The sequence below is a fragment of the Gorilla gorilla genome, chromosome 9 (genome assembly GCF_029281585.2).
Source record: "Gorilla gorilla gorilla isolate KB3781 chromosome 9, NHGRI_mGorGor1-v2.1_pri, whole genome shotgun sequence".
Classification (NCBI taxonomy): domain Eukaryota; kingdom Metazoa; phylum Chordata; class Mammalia; order Primates; family Hominidae; genus Gorilla; species Gorilla gorilla.
In genome coordinates, this window is record NC_073233.2 from 95,046,549 (window position 1) to 95,064,370 (window position 17,822).

Genomic DNA, 17,822 nt, shown 5'->3' on the forward strand with positions numbered 1-17,822 from the left:
TAAATCCTCAGCAGTTGTAAGATGAGGAAGCATTGGAAATAGGAATAACTATTTTTTTTAATTGTGGTAAAATATATACAATGTTAAATTTACTGTTTTGGCCATTTTTCTGTGTACAGTTCACTGGCATTAAGTAAATTCACATTGTTGTGCATTCATTACTACTATCCATCTCCAGAACTTTGTCATTAAACTGAAACTCTATGTCCATCATATCGTGCCTCCCCATTTCTCCTCTCTCAGCCTCTAGTAACCACTGTTCTACTTTCTGTCTCAATGAATTTCACTACTCTAGATACTTCATATAAGTGAATCATTCAGTATTTGTTGTTTTGCTTGTTGCTTAGTTCGCTTAGCATAATATCTTCAGTGCTCATCCATGTTGTATACTATATCAGAATTTCATTCTTTTCTAAGTCTGAATAATATTTCATTGTATGTATATACCATATTTTGTTTATTCATTTATTCATTGATGGACACTTGGGTTGCATCTACATCTAGGCTGTTGTAAATAATACTACTGTGAACATATGCAGATATCTCGTTGAGAGCCTACATTCAGTAGTTATGGATATATACCCAGAAGCAGGGTGGCTGGGTTGTATGATAATTCTATGTGTAATTTTTAAAGTAACTGCCTTACTGTTTTCCACAATGGCTGTGCCATTTTTCATTCCTATCAGCAGTGCACAAGGGTTCCAATTTCTCCACATCCTTCTCAACACTTGATATTTTCTGTCTTTTTGATAATAGCCATTCTAATGGATGGGAAGTGGTATCTCACTGTGGTTTTGATTTGCATTTCCCTAATGATTAGTGATGTGGAGCATCATTTCATGTGCTTATTGGCTATTTGTATATGTTCTTTGGATAAATTTCTTCAAGTCCTTTGCCCAGTTTTTAATTGGGTTGTTTAGTTTTTGTTGTTGAGTAGTAGGAATTCCTAATATACTCTAGATATTAACTCCTCATCAGATATGCAATTTGCAGGTGTTTTCTGTTTCATGAGTTGTTTTTTAATTTTGTTGATAGAGTCCTTTGACGCACTAAAGTTTTTAATTTTTGGTGAAATCCGGTTTTATTTATTTATTTATTTAGAGACTGAGTTTCACTCTTGTTGCCCACGCTGGAGTGCAGTGGTGCGATCTCGGCTCACTGCAACCTCCGTCTCCCAAGTTCAAGTTATTCTCCTGCCTCAGCCTCCTGGGTAGCTGGGAGTACAGGCATGTGCCACCAAGCCCAGCTAATTTTTGTGTTTTTAGTAGAGATGGGGTTTCACCACGTTGGCCAGGCTGGTCTCGAACTCCTGAACTCAGGTTATCCACCTGCCTCGGCCTCTCAAAGTGTTGGGATTACAGGCGTGAGCCGCCATGCCCAGACTGTTTTTAGTTTTGTTGCTTGTGCTTTCGGTGTCATATTCAAGAAATCATTGTTAAATCTAATGTCATAAAGCTTTTCCCTTATGTTTTCTTTTAAGATTTTTATAGTTTTAGGTCTTAAATTTATGTCTTTGATCCATTTTGAGTTGATTTTTGTATATGGTAGAGGTAAAGGTCTAACTTCATTGTTTTATATGTGGATGTAACTGTAAGAGGTCCATTGCCCAATGTGTGCAGCAAGTCAGTACACCAAGACATCAGATTGTAGCAGAGACAGATGTTTAAGTTTAGGGCCACTGACTGAGGAGATGAGAGGAAACCTCAAATCCATCTCCCTGTGGAGTTTGGGGCTAGAGTTTTGAAGGCTTTTGGAGTGTGCCAGAGTTTGGAGATGGTTGGTTGGTCCAAGAGTGCAGGGTGAGATCATGGGACAGGGAGACAAAGGAACTGTATTCTCATGCTGATTTGGTTCCTCTTTGGGGATCTTTAAGTTGGTTGGTGTCAGCTGTTTTACTGGAATTCAGGATCTGTTTAAGTATTCCATACCTTGAATAAGCAAAAGCCTTATGATTCTAACATCAGAGACCCTATCTGTCTTAAAAAAAGTCTTACAACCTTAGTGTCAGAAATTCTATCTGTAGTAACAATGGGGATTCAAATGGAAAGTATGTACTGTTTCTAGACTTTTTCTTACAAGGAAGTGGGTCAAAGTGCAGCTGATTTATGCTTAATTATAACTGTATTTCTATTCAAAATTCTTGTTAAGCCTGTGAGGACAGTTTCATGGATTTCCAGTTTTTTTCAGTACTTTTGAAAAGATTGTCCTTTGCCCACTCAATAGTCTTATTACCCTGGTCAAATATCATTTGATCATATATGCAAGGTTTTATTTTTGGGTTCTCTGTTCTATTCCATTGTCTTAGATGTCCATCTTTATGATAGTACCACATATTTTTGATTACTGTAGGTTTGTAGTAAGTTTTAAATCAGAAAGTGAGTCCTTCTACTTTCTTCTTCTTTTTTCAAGTTTTGTTTATTTAGAGCTTAACGTTCTATATGAATTTCAGGATGGATTTTTCTAGTTCTGCAACGTGTGCCATTGGGATTTTAACAGGGATTGCATTGAATCTGTAGATCACTTTGGGTTGTATTGTCATCTTAATAATAAGTATTCCAAACCATGAGCACAGGATGTCTTTTTATTTATTTGTGTCTTCTTCAATTTCTTTCAGCAATGTTTTGTTGTTTTCAGATTACAAGTCTTTCACTTCCTTGTTTTATTTTTCCCTAGGAGTTTTTTTTTATGCTGTTGTAAATGAAATTGTTTTCTTAATTTCCTTTTCTGATTGTTCATTGTTACTGTATAGTGAGCAATAACTATTTTGGTGTGTCACCTAATATATGACATTACTAAATTACTTTATCTCCTGTCTCTATATTAGTAGCAGATAAGTGATTTGAACTAAATTCAAATGGAAACTAAATTCAGAATAAATGATAACTTCCAAGTTGAATTTAAATGCTACATTTGAACTTAATTTTTGTTCATTAAACTAAGGTTTAAACTTGTCTAAGCAAACTAATTCGAAACTATAGTCCTGGAAGAATACCAGATTATCAAAATAACCATTTGAAACAATTAAGTTTGAGCTCTTAAAAGATTGTGATAATGATATTTCTGGGGTATAATTTATAACTTCTAGCTCTTATTGTGCCTTGTAGATAGTTCTCTAGTTGCGTTGCATTTCTTTTCTTTCTTTCTTTCTTTTTTTTTTTTTTTTTAGACAGGTTCTCACTCTGTCATCTAGGCAGTGGCTCAATCATAGCTCACTGTAGCCTTGAACTCCTGGACTCAAGTGATCCTCCTGCCTGAGTAGCTAGGACTATAGGCATATACAACTTATTGATCGTTCTCTAGAAGTTGCTGGATATATAATAGTATTGAATGTTTTTCACATTTAGGGTGTGGGATATACAATTGAGGAGAGATTGTAGATTATATATTTTTGCTGTTTTTTTTTTTTTAATTTACAGGCCACAGAAACACTATTCAGAATGGGTGTAGCAAGAGGAACCATCACAACATTAAGAAATGGAGAAGTAAGATGAGAATTTTGATATAGTTATTAGTTGTTAATTTATAGTTTGCGATTTTAAAATATAAAATGTGATGAAATCTATGATGCTTTGTCTAAGAAATAGAGAGATATCTGGTGTATGTAATATTGAGTGTACCTGATGAACAAATCCATTTTAATTCATAGTCATGTTGGAACCAGATCTTAGATTGAAAACAAGTTACTGTCTTTTTACCTTTAGTTATCAAATATCTTTACTCTTAAAAAATGACATTTTATTAATAACTTCTACAAATGTTTGTAATGAAAAAAGAATTCCTTAGCTTTTGCTTTCTATTTTGTGTTACACAGAACTGATAACTTATTTCTTAAGATAAAATAATCGGAAATGTTGAACATTTACTACACGTGGAGAGAAGGGAAGGAAGAGGGAGAGGGAGAGGGAGAGGGAGAAAAAAGCTGGAGAGGATTTTGTCTGCAGATGCTAAGTTTTGACTTTTTAAAATTCTCCTGTCAATCCTTTAGAAGATTTTTCTATCACCTCACATACATTTTCATTTTAAAATTATTACCAACTTGATTACCACTTTGTCTGCTCTTTCTTTATTTTCTCCTTTACTAAGACAAATTTAGGTTGAGGTCGAATGTAACACCAAATTGTTATGTTCCTTTTTCTATTCTAATGGCAAATACATAAGGATAAAATACAGAAATCCCTATTTTTGAGGAGATGGGGTCTTGCTATGTTGCTTAGGCTGGTCTTGAACTCCTGGCCTCAAGCGATTATCCTGCCTTTACCTCACAAAGTGCCGGCATTACAGGCATGAGCCACCATGCCTAGCCCTTAGAATTCCCTATTCTTGAATTAAGTTTGATGTTATTTAATGTAATATTTATAATTCAGAAACCTAAATATTTAATAGTGGAAGTGAGTATCTAAGGAGTTAAATAGAATTGTATTACTTCATGACTATAAATGTGTTGGTTGATGTATTTGCTCATTAGGCAGAAATGTGCCAACATTTGAAAAGTATGTACACTCTAAATATTTAATTATATATTGGCAAATCACCTTAGTATAATTTTTTTTTTTTTTTTTGAGACAGAGTCTCACTCTGTCACCCAGGCTGGAGTGCAGTGGTGTGATCTTGGCTCACTACAAGCTCTGCCTCCCAGGTACATGCCATTCTCCTGCCTCAGCCTCCCAAGTAGCTGGGACTACAGGTGCCCGCCACAACACCCAGCTAATTTTTTGTATTTTTTTTACTACAGACGAGGTTTCACCATGTTAGCCAGGATGGTCTCGATCTCCTGACCTCGTGATCCGCCCGTCTTGGCCTCCCAAAGTGCTGGGATTACAGGTGTGAGCCACCGCGCCCAGCCTAACCTTGGTATAATTTGTAACGTATATTTTGTCTGTACAGAAAGACTTAATTGATCCCTTTGTATTCTCAAACATTGAAGTATGTGGTGTCATTTTGAAAAAAGAAAACTTACAGCAATAAGGTCAGATGTAGTAATCTGCCTATGATGTCTAAAAATGAATTTCAGATTTTAGTAATTACTGTATATTTTTTTCATAGGGTGGGCAATGAACTGTTGAACTTATCTTCTTTTATAGGATGGTTAGGGAAATGTATGCAGCACAGCTGTATAAGTAATCAACTGAGCATATCAATGCATTGGATATACACTTATTTTACTTATTAGGCAGGAAATAGTTAAAATAGCTGGCTTTTGATCCATTTTTCTACTAATTATTAGGTGTTATTCCATGTGGCCAACCTGGTTAACAAGTATTAGTGTCAGACAAAGTGTTTAAGCACTCTCTGACCTTCAGTTTCTATAATGAGGTTAAAAGTGTAAGATGCACATATATTTCTTACATTTTAAGAGCTCTGAAAATGGAATGTGTCTTCTAATTAATGGCACCTCATAGTTACCATCTGCTATTCTTCACATTTTAATGTCTCTAAAATTAGGAAATTTCTTTTTTTTCCCCACTGACTTTTTTGGTTCTCAGGAAATTTGTCTGTGGTATGTCAGGGTTGATAAAGTAATATTTTATGGTTTAAAAAGTATAGAGTGATGTGTAGCATGCATTCATTAAATGGTAGTTAGGATAGGCCACTAATTAGTTTTAATTTAATGATTTGATTTTTGGAAGTAGAGGAGACAAAACAAAACAAAGATATTACTGAATACACACACGCACACACACACACACACCCCATAGATTTTCCGAGACGGTGGGCTAAATGCTATGGAAATGGGTGCTATGATTCCTGACTTTAGAGGAGCTTACTCTCTGGTGGGGGAAACAATTCTATCAATAATTGGAAAAAGGAAAAAGTCTGGAAGAGTGTGGAAATAGTTTAAGTTGAGTCTGGAACTAACCAGTGTCCAGATTCTACTTGGATTGTGCTAAATTTAAACTGTGTTTTAGTATAAGAACAATGGTAGATAATCTGTTTGAGAGTAGGAGTAAACTAAAAGGTTAATAATTTAAAGGATTATTTAAAACACAACCTGAAATCATTGTATTTATCAATATTGGAAAATTTATAATATGCTAAGGGAGGAGAGCGGCAAGTGGTTAATTTATTTGTCCTAGGGCATTTAAAAAAATGTGCTAGGCCAGTACTGCAAAAATATTTGTTAAGCGGGAATTCATAGGTAGCCTCATGACAAGTGTATCAGGTAAGAGAAAAAAAGTTGGTATATCCAAATTACAAAAATATCAGTCTTTCAGTGAATTTATCCAGATACATGATGACAATAAACTTTGCATGTGTTTCCTCCTCCCTGTTCTGGCTTTAATGCTGTATTTTGTGTACTTACTGGACATTTCTGCTTAGATATTTGAAGAAATTTTGAAATGGGAGAAGATTTTCCGCTCTCTGAAAGTAAGATAGTCTTTGAAGGTGTTTGAAACTTATTTTATAGGTTATAGTGTATTATAGGAGGTCTTAAGCAGAGGAGTGATGCTTTATCTTTTAAAAATCCTCCTCTTAACTCTCCAAGGGAGAAATTACACTGGTCATCTTATAGATGAACTGAGGCTCAGAGAAGTTAAACATTTTGCCTGTGGTCAAATAGCTAGGAAATTGGAGAGCTAGGATTTGAACCCTTGTCTCCAAAGTTCATTGATTCTGCTATGCAATATAATTGCCCTCAATGTACAGTAATTCACTTACTTAGACTAGAGTTTCCTAATTTTTATTAGCTGTAGGTAATTATTATTAGTTTGACAGTTGAAAAATAACATTGCAGTTAAAGTTTCCAAGATAATCAGCAATGACTTTTATGCATTCTAATTATTACTATTATCTTTTCATGTTCACAGAATAATATGTGGCTTAAAATGAATAGGAAAAAAATACCCTTCACAAATCTATTACCTCATTAAATGTTTAACTATGGTGATGTTCTTTATAAAGTCCTGTATAAGGAGTAGCTGGACCTTTGTGCATTAATTGACTCACATAAGCTGGAAAGGAGATCATTTTTCTGTGTCGAATTTTGTTTTTGAGATGGAGTCTCACTCTCTCGCCCAGACTGGGGTGCAGTGGTGCAATCTAGGCTCACTGCAACCTCTGCCTCCCAGGTTCAAGTGATTCTCCTGCCTCAGCCTCCTGAGTAGTTGGGACCACATGCATCCACTACCACACCTGGCTAATTTTTGTTTTTTTAGTAGAGATGGGGTTTCACCATGTTGGCCAGCATGGTCTCCATCTCTTGACCTCGTGATCTGCCCGCTTCCGCCTCCCAAAGTGTTGGAATTACAGGCGTGAGCCGCTGTGTCTGGCCTGGGTTGAATTTTTTAAATGGGTTTCCCTATTTGAGGGGCTAACTTTTAAAATAATCATTAAAATTAATGAATGAACTACAGATTCAATAATCAGTAGTTATTGAATGTGCTTGGTTCAAAAGTGATACTTTTCTATTTCTGACAGAAAGATGTAGTCCTGTCTTCTGCCTTCTGGGTGTTTGTGTTTAGGGTGAAACAAGTACTTTGTTAGAAGATAAAGTTACTCTCTTAAATTTATATATTTTAAAAATTATCTCTTTTCTTATATAACTTGAGACTAAAGCAGAAATTGGTGTTTTTTCATTTGGTTTTTCTTAATCTCAATTTTTGAAAGAGAACAAAGTTTAACAGTTCTTTACCATAGGAAGGCAGGATTTCAAACCCTGCTTCTTAATTAAATCATTTATTTTCTTTTTATCAGCTGATACCATATATCTTTCTTACAGCAGTGACAGAGAGTCACTGAGAACATGTAATGAACAAGCTAAGTGACTTCTGTAGCCAGTGAGTTGATTTGTCTATTGTGGCTCTATTGTTTGAATTTTTAAAATTTTTAAAATACCGGACATATCTATTTTCATTTACTCAGGCATTTAAAATTTTCATATATTTGTGTTTAGCATTATATTTGGAGTTTTAGAGAGATTCATGAATGGAAAGAGAAATATACCTGCCTGTTAATTCAGCAAGAATTTATTGAACAGTTCTATATTCCTGACATTGTTTTAGATGCCTGTGATGCATCAATGAGTAAAACTGGCCGGTATCTCTAGCCTTGGGGAGCTTATAATCTAGCCTATTAATAGCTCATGTTCTAATTATGAAAGAAAAAAAACATGCACAACAATTAGGTAGTAATTGCAGTTACTAAACTTCAAAAGAATAAGCAAGTATATGGGTTAAAAGCTCAGGTAATTTAAATAATAAAGAAATAAATGACTAATTAAAGTGGGGTTCAATTAATTCAGAAGATATATGCCCTTCATGTATATGCCCATTAATGGGATTGCTGGGTCAAATGGTATTTCTGGTTCTAGATCCTTGAGAAATCGCCACACTGTCTTCCACAATGGTTGAACTAATTTACACTTCCACCAACAGTGTAAAAGCATTCCTATTTCTCCACATCCTCTCCAGCATCTGTTGTTTCCTGACTTTTTAATGATCGCCATTCTAACTGGCGTAAGATGGTATCTTATTGTGGTTTTGATTTGCATTTCTCTAATGACCAGTGATGATGAGCTTTTTTTCATGTTTGTTGGCCTTATAAATGTCTTCTTTTGAGAAGTGTCTGTTCATGTCCTTTGGCCACTTTTTGATGGGGCTGTTTGTTTTTTTCTTGTAAATTTGTTTAAGTATTAGACCCTTGTTAGATGGATAGATTGTAGAAATTTTCTCCCATTCTGTAGGTTGCCTGTTTGCTCTGATGATAGTTTCTTTTGCTGTGCAGAAACTCTTTAGTTTAATTTGATGCTATTTTCAATTTTGGCTTTTGTTGCCATTGCTTTTGGTGGTTTAGCCATGAAGTCTTTGCCCATGGCTATGTCCTGAATGGTATTGCTTAGGTTTTCTTCTAGGGTTTTTATGGTTTTAGTCTTTAATCCATCTCGAGTTAATTTTTGTTTAAGGTGTAAGGAAGGGGTCCAGTTTCAGTTTTCTGCATATGGCTAGCCAGTTTTCCCAACACCATTTATTAAATAGGGAATCCTTTTCCGATTGCTTGCTTTTGTCAGGTTAGTCAAAGATCAGATAGTTGTAGATGTGTGGCGTTATTTCTGAGGCCTCTGTTCTGTTCCATTGGCCTGTATATCTGTTTCGGTACCAGTACCATGCTGTTTTGATTACTGTGGCCTTGTAGTATAGTTTGAAGTAAGGTAGTGTGATGCCTCCAGTTTTGTTCTTTTTGCTTAGGATTGTCTTGGCTATATGGGCTACTTTTTGGTTCCATATGAAATTTAAAGTAGTTTTTTCTAATTCTGTGAAGAAAGTCAATGGTAGCTTGATGGGGATAGCATTGAATCTGTAAATTACTTTGGGCAATATGGCCATTTTCACAATATTACTTCTTCCTATCCATGAGCATGGAATATTTTTTCCATTCGTTTGTGTCATCTCTTATTTCCTTGAGCAGTGGTTTGTAGATCTCCTTGAAGAGGTCGTCCTTCATATCCCTTGTAAGTTGTATTCCTAGGTGTTTTATTCTCTTTGTAGCAATTGTGAATGGGCATTTGCTCAAGATTTGGCGTTCTCTTTGTCTATTATCAATGTGTAGGAATGCTTGTGATTTTTGCACATTGATTTTGTATCCTGAGACTTTGCTAAGTTGCCTGTCAGCTTAAGGAGATTTTGGGCTGAGACGATGGGGTTTTCTAAATATACACTTATGTCATCTGCAAACAGAGATAATTTGACTTCCTCTCTTCCTATTTGAGTACGCTTTATTTCTTTCTCTTGCTGGATTGACCTGGCCAGAACTTCCAATACTATGTTGAATAGGAGTGGTGAGAGAGAGGGCATCTTTGTCTTGTGCCCATTTTCAAAGAGAATGCTTCCAGCTTTTGCCCAGTTAGTATGATATTGTCTGTGGGTTTGTCATAAATAGCTCTTATTATTTTGAGATATGATCCATCAATACCTAGTTTCTTGAGTGCTTTTAGCATGAAGGGGTGTTGAGTTTTATCAAAGGCCTTTTCTGCATCTACTGAGATAATCATGTGGTTTTTGCCATTGGTTCTGTTTATGTGATGGATTACGTTTATTGATTTGTGTATGTTGAACCAGCCTTGCATCCCAGGGATGAAGCTGACTTGATCATGGTGCATAAGCTTTTTGATGTGCTGCTGGATTTGGTCTGCCAGTATTTTGTTGAGGATTTTCGCATTGATGTTCATCAGGGATATTGGCCTGAAATTTCCTTTTTTTTGTTGTGTCTCTGCCACGTTTTGGTACCAGGATGATGCTGGCCTCATACAATGAGTTGAGGAGGAGTACCTGTCTTTGTATTCATCAGAATAGTTTCAGAATTAATGGTACCAGCTCCTCTTTGTACCTCTGGTAGAATTCAGGTGTGAATCTGTCAGGTCCTGGGCTTTTTTTGGGTGGCAGGCTATTAATTACTGCCTCAATTTCAGAACTTGTTATTGGTCTAGTCAGGGATTCAACTTCTTCCTGGTTTAGTCTTGGGAGGGTGTATGTGTCCAGGAATTTATCCATTTCTTCTAGATTTTCTAGTTTATTTGCATAGAGGTGTTTCTAGTATTCTCTGATGGTAGTTTGTATTTCTGTGGGATCAATGGTGATATCTCTTTTATCATTTTTTTATTGTGTCTATTTTATTCTTGTCTCTTTCGTTCTTTATTAGTCTGGCTCTGATCTATTTTGTTAATCTTGTCAAAAAACCAGCTCCTGGATTCATTGATTTTTCGAAGGGTTTTTTGTATCTCTATCTCCTTCAGTTCTGCTCTGATCTTAGTTGTTTCTTGTCTTCTACTTGCTTTTGAATGTGTTAGCTTTTGCTTTTCTAGTTCTTTTAATTGTGATATTAGGGTGTTGATTTTAGATCTTTCCCACGTGTTTCTGTGGGCATTTGGTGCTATAAATTTCCCTCTAAAGACTCCTTTAGCTGTGTCCCAGAGATTCTGGTACGTTGTGTCTTTGTTCTCATTGGTTTCAAAGAACTTATTTATTTCTGCCTTACTTTCATTATTTACCGAGTAGTCATACAGGAGCAGGTTGTTCAGTTTCCACTTAGTTGTGAGGTTTTAAGGGAGTTTCTTAATCCTGAGTTCTAATTTGATTGCATTGTGGTCTCAGAGACTGTTTGTTACGATTTCCATTCTTTTGCATTTGCTGAGGAGTGTTTTACTTCTAATTATCTGGTCAATTTTAGAAGAAGTTCTATGTGGTGCTGAGAAGAATGTATGTTCTGTTGATTTGGGTTGGAGATTTCTGTAGATGTCTATTAAGTCACTTGGTCCAGAGCTGAGTTCAAGTCCTGGATATCCTTGTTAATTTTCTGTCTCGTTGATCTAATATGGACGATGAGGTGTTAAACTCTCCCACTATTATTGTGTGGGAGTCTAAGTCTCTTTGTAGGTCTCTAAGGACTTGCTTTATGAATCTGGGTGCTCCTGTATTGGGTGCATATATATTTAGGATAGTTAAGTCATCTTGTTGCACTGATCCCTTTGCCATTATGTAATGCCCTTCTTTGTCTTTTTTGATCTTTGTTGGTTTAAAATCTGTTTTATCAGAGACTAGGATTGCAACCCTTGCTTTTTTTTGCTTTCCATTTACTCGGTAAATTCTTCCTCCATCCCTTTATTTTGAGCCTATGTGTGTCTTTGCACGTGAGATGGGACTCCTGAACACAGCACACTGATGGGTCTTGACTCTTTATCTAATTTGCCAGTCTGTGTCTTTTAATTGGGGCATTTAGCCCATTTACATTTAAGGTTAATATTGTTATGTGTGAATTTGATCCTGTCATTATGATGCTAGCTGGTTATTTTGCCCATTAGTTGATGCAGTTTCTTCATAGTGTCGATGGTCTTTATAATTTGGTATGTTTTTGCAGTGGCTGGTACTGGTTTTTCCTTTCGATATTTAGTGCTTCCTTCAGGAGCTCTTGTGAGGCAGGCCTGGTGGTGACAAAATCTCTTAGCATTTGCTTGTCTGTAAAGGATTTTATTTCTTTTTCGCTTATGAAGCTTAGTTTGGTTGGATATAAAATTCTGGGTTGAAAATCTTTTCTTTAAGAATGTTGAATATTGGCCCTCACTCTCTTCTTGCTCGTAGGGTTTCTGTAGAGATACCTGCTGTTAGTCTGATGGACTTCCCTTTGTGGGTAACCTGACCTTTCTCTCTGGCTGCCCTTAACATATTTTCCTTCATTTCAACCTTGGTGAATCTGACAGTTATGCATCTTGGGGTTGCTCTTCTCGAGGAGTATCTTTGTGGTGTTCTCTGTATTGCTTGAATTTGAATGTTGGCCTCTCTTGCTAAGTTGGGAAGTTCTTCTGGGTAATATCCTGAAGAGTGTTTTCAAACCTGGTTCCATTCTCCCCATCATTTTCAGGTACACCAATCAAACATAGGTTTGGTCTTTTCATATAGTCTCATATTTCTTGGAGGCTTCCTTCATTCCTTTTTAGTCTTTTTTTTTTCTAATCTTGTCTTCACACTTTATTTTATTAAGTTGATCTTCAGTCTCTGATATCCTTCTTCCACTTGATCAGTTCGGCTATTGATATGTGTTTATGCTTCACAAAGTTCTCATGCTGTGTTTTTCAGCTCCATCAGGTCATTTATTTTCTTCTCTAAACTGGTTATTCTAGTTAGCAATTCCTCTAACCTTTTTTCATGGTTCTTAGCTTCCTTGCATTGGGTTAGAACATGCTTCTTTACCTCAGAGGAGTTTGTTATTACCCACCTTCTGAAGCCTATTTCTGTCATTCCTCAAACTTATTCTCTGTCCAGTTTTGTTTCCTTCCTGGCCAGGAGTTGTGATCCTTTGGAGGAGAAGAGGCATTCTGGTTTTTGGAATTTTCAGCCTTTTTGCACTGGTTTTTCCTTATCTTTGTGAATTTATCTACCTTTGTTCTTTGATGTTGGTGACCTTCTGATGGGGTTTCTGTGTGGACATCCTTTTTGCTGATGTTGTTGTTACTCCTTTCTGTTTGTTAAATTTTCTTTCTAACAGTCAGGGCCCTATGCTGCAGGTCTGTTGGAGTTTGCTGGAAGTCTACTCCAGACCCTGTTTGCCTGGGTATTCACCAGCTGAGGCTGCAGAACAACAAAGATTGCTGCGTGTTCCTTCCTCTGGAAGCTTTGTCCTAGAGTGGCATCCACCAGATGCCAGCTGGAGGTCTCCTGTATGAGGTGTCTGTTGACCTGTGCTGGGAGATTTCTCCCAGTCAGGAGGCATGGGGGTCAAGGACTCACTTGAGGAGGCACTTTGTCCCTTAGCAGAGCTCCAGCGCTGTGCTGGGAGATCCACTGCTCTTTTCAGAGCTGGCAGGCAGGAACGTTTAAGTTTGTGGAAGCTGGGCCCACCGCCTCCTCTTCCCCAGGTTTTCTGTCCCAGGCAGATGGGAGTTCTATCTATAAGCCCCTGCCTGGGGCTGCTGGCTTTCTTTCAGAGATGCCCTGGCCAGAGAGCAAAGGAGGTACATCTTCAAACTGAGCTTTGAAGAAACTAATGAGCATTAAGCAAGGAGAAGAGGCCAAAAGGCTTTGCCAGTTAGGAGAAACAATATGAAAAGGGGCATAGCTGAAGATGAAAGTGAGGTAATAGGGACAGGTAACTTTAATTGCAGAATCTAAAAGGAAAGCAGGGTGGGTGGTGTCATGTTGAAGGGAAGTAACATTTGTTGAGTGCCTTTATGTGCCCTAGGTGCGTTATAATTATCCAGCTCATTCATACATCAAAACAACTTTCCATTTTTGGTACTCTTATCACTGTTTTTCCAAAAGAGGTATTTCAGGTTCAAGACAGTGTAGTGTTTTTTTTTTTTTGTTTTTTTTTTTAATCACATTTCCCTGAGAATTTGTGATATGAGTGCTTAGGGTATTGATAAGCTTGTGGTAGAATCAAGAATTAGTATTCTGTCTCCCAACTGGAGTAGCCAGTGTCCTATGCTAAGCCAGTACTGCAAACATATATGTTAAGCAGGGATTCATAGGTAACCTCATGACAAAATTATCAGCTAAGAGAAACAATGAAAAAATACTAGTCTGCATGTCAGTAGACTTTACTAGCTGAGACCTTGGACAGTTTACTGAACTCCTCACAACTTCAGCTTTATACTTCAGAAAATGAGCTGATTAGATGATCTTTAAGGTCCTATATGGCTTTAACATTTTCTGCTTACAGGCAGCTTTGTATACCCTTTCTGCCTAGGTAGTGGTGTCCAACCTTTTTGGCACGAGGGACTGGCTTCATCGAAGACAATTTTTCCACGGGGGGCTTGGTTTTGGGATGAAACTGTTCTACCTCACATCATCATTAGATTATCAAAGGGAGCACACAACCTAGATCCCTCCCATGTGCAGTTCAAAATAGGGTTCACGCTCTTATGAGGATCTACTGCCACAGCTGATCTGACAGGAGGCCAAGCTCAGGCAGTAATGCTCGCTTGCTTGCTGCTCACCTCCTGTTGTGCAGCCTGGTTCCTAACAAGCCAGGGAGCAGTACCTGTACATCTCCCAGGGGTTGGGAACCCCTGTGCTTAATTAAGCCTTTAAAGTTGTGGTTATAAACTTTCACCGAGCTTGAGAATTGCCCACAGAGCTCTTCAAAACTATAGGTACCTGGGCTCCATCACCAAAGACTTTGTCTATGAGGTCCAGTTTGGGGCTCCAGTATCTATATTTTTTAAAATGTCCACTGATTTTAATACTTAGCTACTGTTGTAAACCACTGTTTTAGAAGTATTTTTTAATTCTTTCTTCTTTGAACTCAAGGAAGGTACACTCTGTATGAGACAAAACAGGTTAAGAAATAGAAAAGAAATTTAAAGTATATTTAAAGATTTTTGTATGTAAAGTAGAACAGAGTATTAAGGTTTGAGGTTTTTTTTTTTTTTTACCTACTTTTGTTTTGTATTACGACACGGTATTAGGTATTCTGAATGATTTATTAGAATGGATTTTTTTTTAAACCTTCCAGGAGCATGGTGTACATAAGTAATATAGAATATTTAATTTTAGACTGATTGCTAGAGTGAGAGTAGGGACTCTTTGTTAGGGATTTCTATTTCTTAAAGTTTAACGCTTGGCTGGCACAAAATAAAGATCTCAATATATGTCTGATGAATAAGTAAATGATTTATTGAGACAGAACTCAAGTGGCAAATACCACTTTAATTCAATCAGCTTTCATTTAAGATAAGTATATCTTTATGGATTTCTATGGATAATTATAAATATTGGTGTTATTTTAAAATCATGATATTTATAATACAGTGATAATTATTTTTGACATTAAATTTTTTCATGAAGAATATTCATGAATTAAATAATTAAATAATATTTAAAGAATACAATTTACATATTTGATATTTCTTATGCACAAAGATACTTGATTATTCAGATATTAAGATATATTTCCAACATTACTAAAATCATTATACTTAATTTTAATATTATATTTAAAGAAACCAAGCATTTTCTTATTGTTGAATGTGGATTCTTTATACAAGGAAACCTAGAAGTAAACTCTGAAATACATATTTTTAATGTTGCATCTATTTTTTCTTATATATTTTTGTTATTATTTTTGTCTTTACTGCTTCCCTTCTAGCACTACCTCAGGAAAAAATGTAAGTCTTTAATAAGCAAAGTATTAGTTCAAGTAGTTCAAGTAGTGAAATCTCTGAGACTGATGCCTAGTAGAATGCCAGGAACTGGTGGCTTGTAAAATCTAATCAAATAAATAAATATTCATTGATAGCGTCCTAAAGGCAAATGTGATGCGTGGCACTGGAATCGGATCTAGTGTTCCTTCTTTTTTCTTTGTTCCCCTGAATAATTATTATGAGGTAGATTAGTAGATACTGGGTTTTAATTGTAAACTAAACCAAAATGGTTTCAGCTTTCAAAAAGTTTTATAGTCTAGTGGCTGAGTCATAACCTGCTACTTAGGACCTTGCCAGTGTTGTCTTCTGTAAACAGACCAGCAGCAAGCTCATGCATTGCTTTTGTGAGAAATAAATTAGATAATGTCTATAAGGCAGCTAGCACAATGTCTGCCACATGTCTGCCACAAAATAAGCCTATTAGAATTAGCCTGTTTTAAATCTTAACTTATTTTTATTTTATTACACATGTTGTATTATTTTCTATATTGGGGTGAGTAAATGGAGATCTTATGTTTATTTATAACAGTGTGTGAACTGGTAGTTGATAATAAAAGACAGAGTTTTGATATTTTGATCCACAGCTATACTAATAGCAGTGTTATTGGCACTTCTGAGTGATTATTTCCTTCCTGTGTGAGTCATGATATTTGGATTGGCATTTGTTGCCAGTGCCCTCTGCTGTCTAGTGCCAGTATCTCAGTAATATACAATACATGTTTAATCACAAGCTTGATGTGTACTACTCAACCAAATTCTACTGATCATGTTTTTGTTTCTTTGCATAAAGTAAATATAACAAGGGAAGTGCAATAATAGAAAAAACTGACTTGTACAAACAAACATAAGAATCCTATTAGCCAAACAGGGTAAAGTTATAGCATGGTGAAAACTTAGTTTTGATAATTGCAAGTCTTAGTTGAGCAGAAGTCCCACTGAGATTGATGAGACACTGGCCTTCCAGAAATGCAGACTAAGGCTTAGTTGATCCTGTCAAAGAAAATTGGATTATCACTTTTGCAATAAGACCTCTGATTTATCTATCGTATTTTAATGGGAAGAAAGTATTAAGATACCTTACACATGTCTATTGCCATTGAAATATACTTTCTATTAACATGATTCACTTCTGCCCATATCCCCATATCATGTAGGAAAAAAAAGAATTCTGATCACTCTAGAATGTTCCTGATAACTTTTTCAAGTCTATTCTTTTATTCTTCTGTTGTTGGTTTTCAAAGTGGATACTTAGTAAGCTGTACATAATCTATTAGAATATAGCCTAGAAGAGTTAGAATGATTTTTCCTTTTTAAGCAGCAATTCAAATATAGCAGTGTTAAAAAGCATGTGGGGAGAATGGATAGCATCTAGAGAAGAAGAGAGGAAATAAGTATGGAAAAGAATCTTGAGAAAAAGGAAAGAGATATGATATGGCCTAGGGAGTATTTATTATAAGCAAGGTACAGTAAGTCCTCATGTCATGTCATCGATAGCTCCTTGGAAACTGTGACTTTAAGTGAAATGCCTTACAGCAGGTCCTCCAATCTTGTCCCTTTGTTCAATGCCCTTTTGTTATAACATTGATGAGGGGAAAAATAGTTTTGTTTGTCATACATTGTTTCACTTAAAATAGCAGTTGTCAAGAACCTATCAAGGACATTATGTTCAGATTTACTGTATATACAGAGACATCCCAATCCTATCTCTAATGTGGTGGGAAGAAATTAGTTTTGAACACAGAACAGAAAGTTTGAGATAACTGAAGCCACTGGTCATCACTTTCAGGGTGATAAAGCATTAAAAAAGGCTTCAAGAAGGTTGTGGAGTTACTATTAATATCTTGCTCATGTAGAAGAAATGTATCTTTTAATAGCCATAAGTGTGGATGGTATAGATACTGAACCACGAGAGGAAGAAGACTGGACTAAGTATAATAATATCTTGATATTTATTTCAGTTCTCCAATTCCATGAATCAAAACAACATATTATATTTTGGCAGGTTCTTAGAAAATTTATACTTCATGCCAGAATCACATCATAAAACATTAAGCTTCAGAACTTGTATTTTATTCTTTCTGGAATATTTTATCCTTGTCACTAAATCTGCTTTAAATAGCTTACCGTGTTATATGCATTATTGCATAGTCCTGATGAACAAACAGTTTATTTTGAAAAGTTGGTGTAGACCAAG

The 17,822-nt window shown here is 36.0% G+C and overlaps 1 protein-coding gene across 8 annotated transcripts in view; it reads left to right on the forward strand.

Moving 5' to 3' along the window:
* TMEM135 (transmembrane protein 135) overlaps positions 1–17,822 on the forward strand; it is a 360,134-nt gene that overhangs the window by 193,232 nt on the left and 149,080 nt on the right. For 6 of the 8 annotated variants that reach the window (XM_055355660.2, XM_055355659.2, XM_063693451.1 and 3 more), the window contains one exon: positions 3,417–3,482. The exons of the other annotated variants lie outside the window; for them this stretch is intronic. In XM_055355660.2, coding sequence (XP_055211635.1) covers positions 3,417–3,482 — 66 coding nt within the window. The remainder of the gene's footprint in view (positions 1–3,416; positions 3,483–17,822) is intronic. 8 annotated transcript variants of the gene reach the window in all.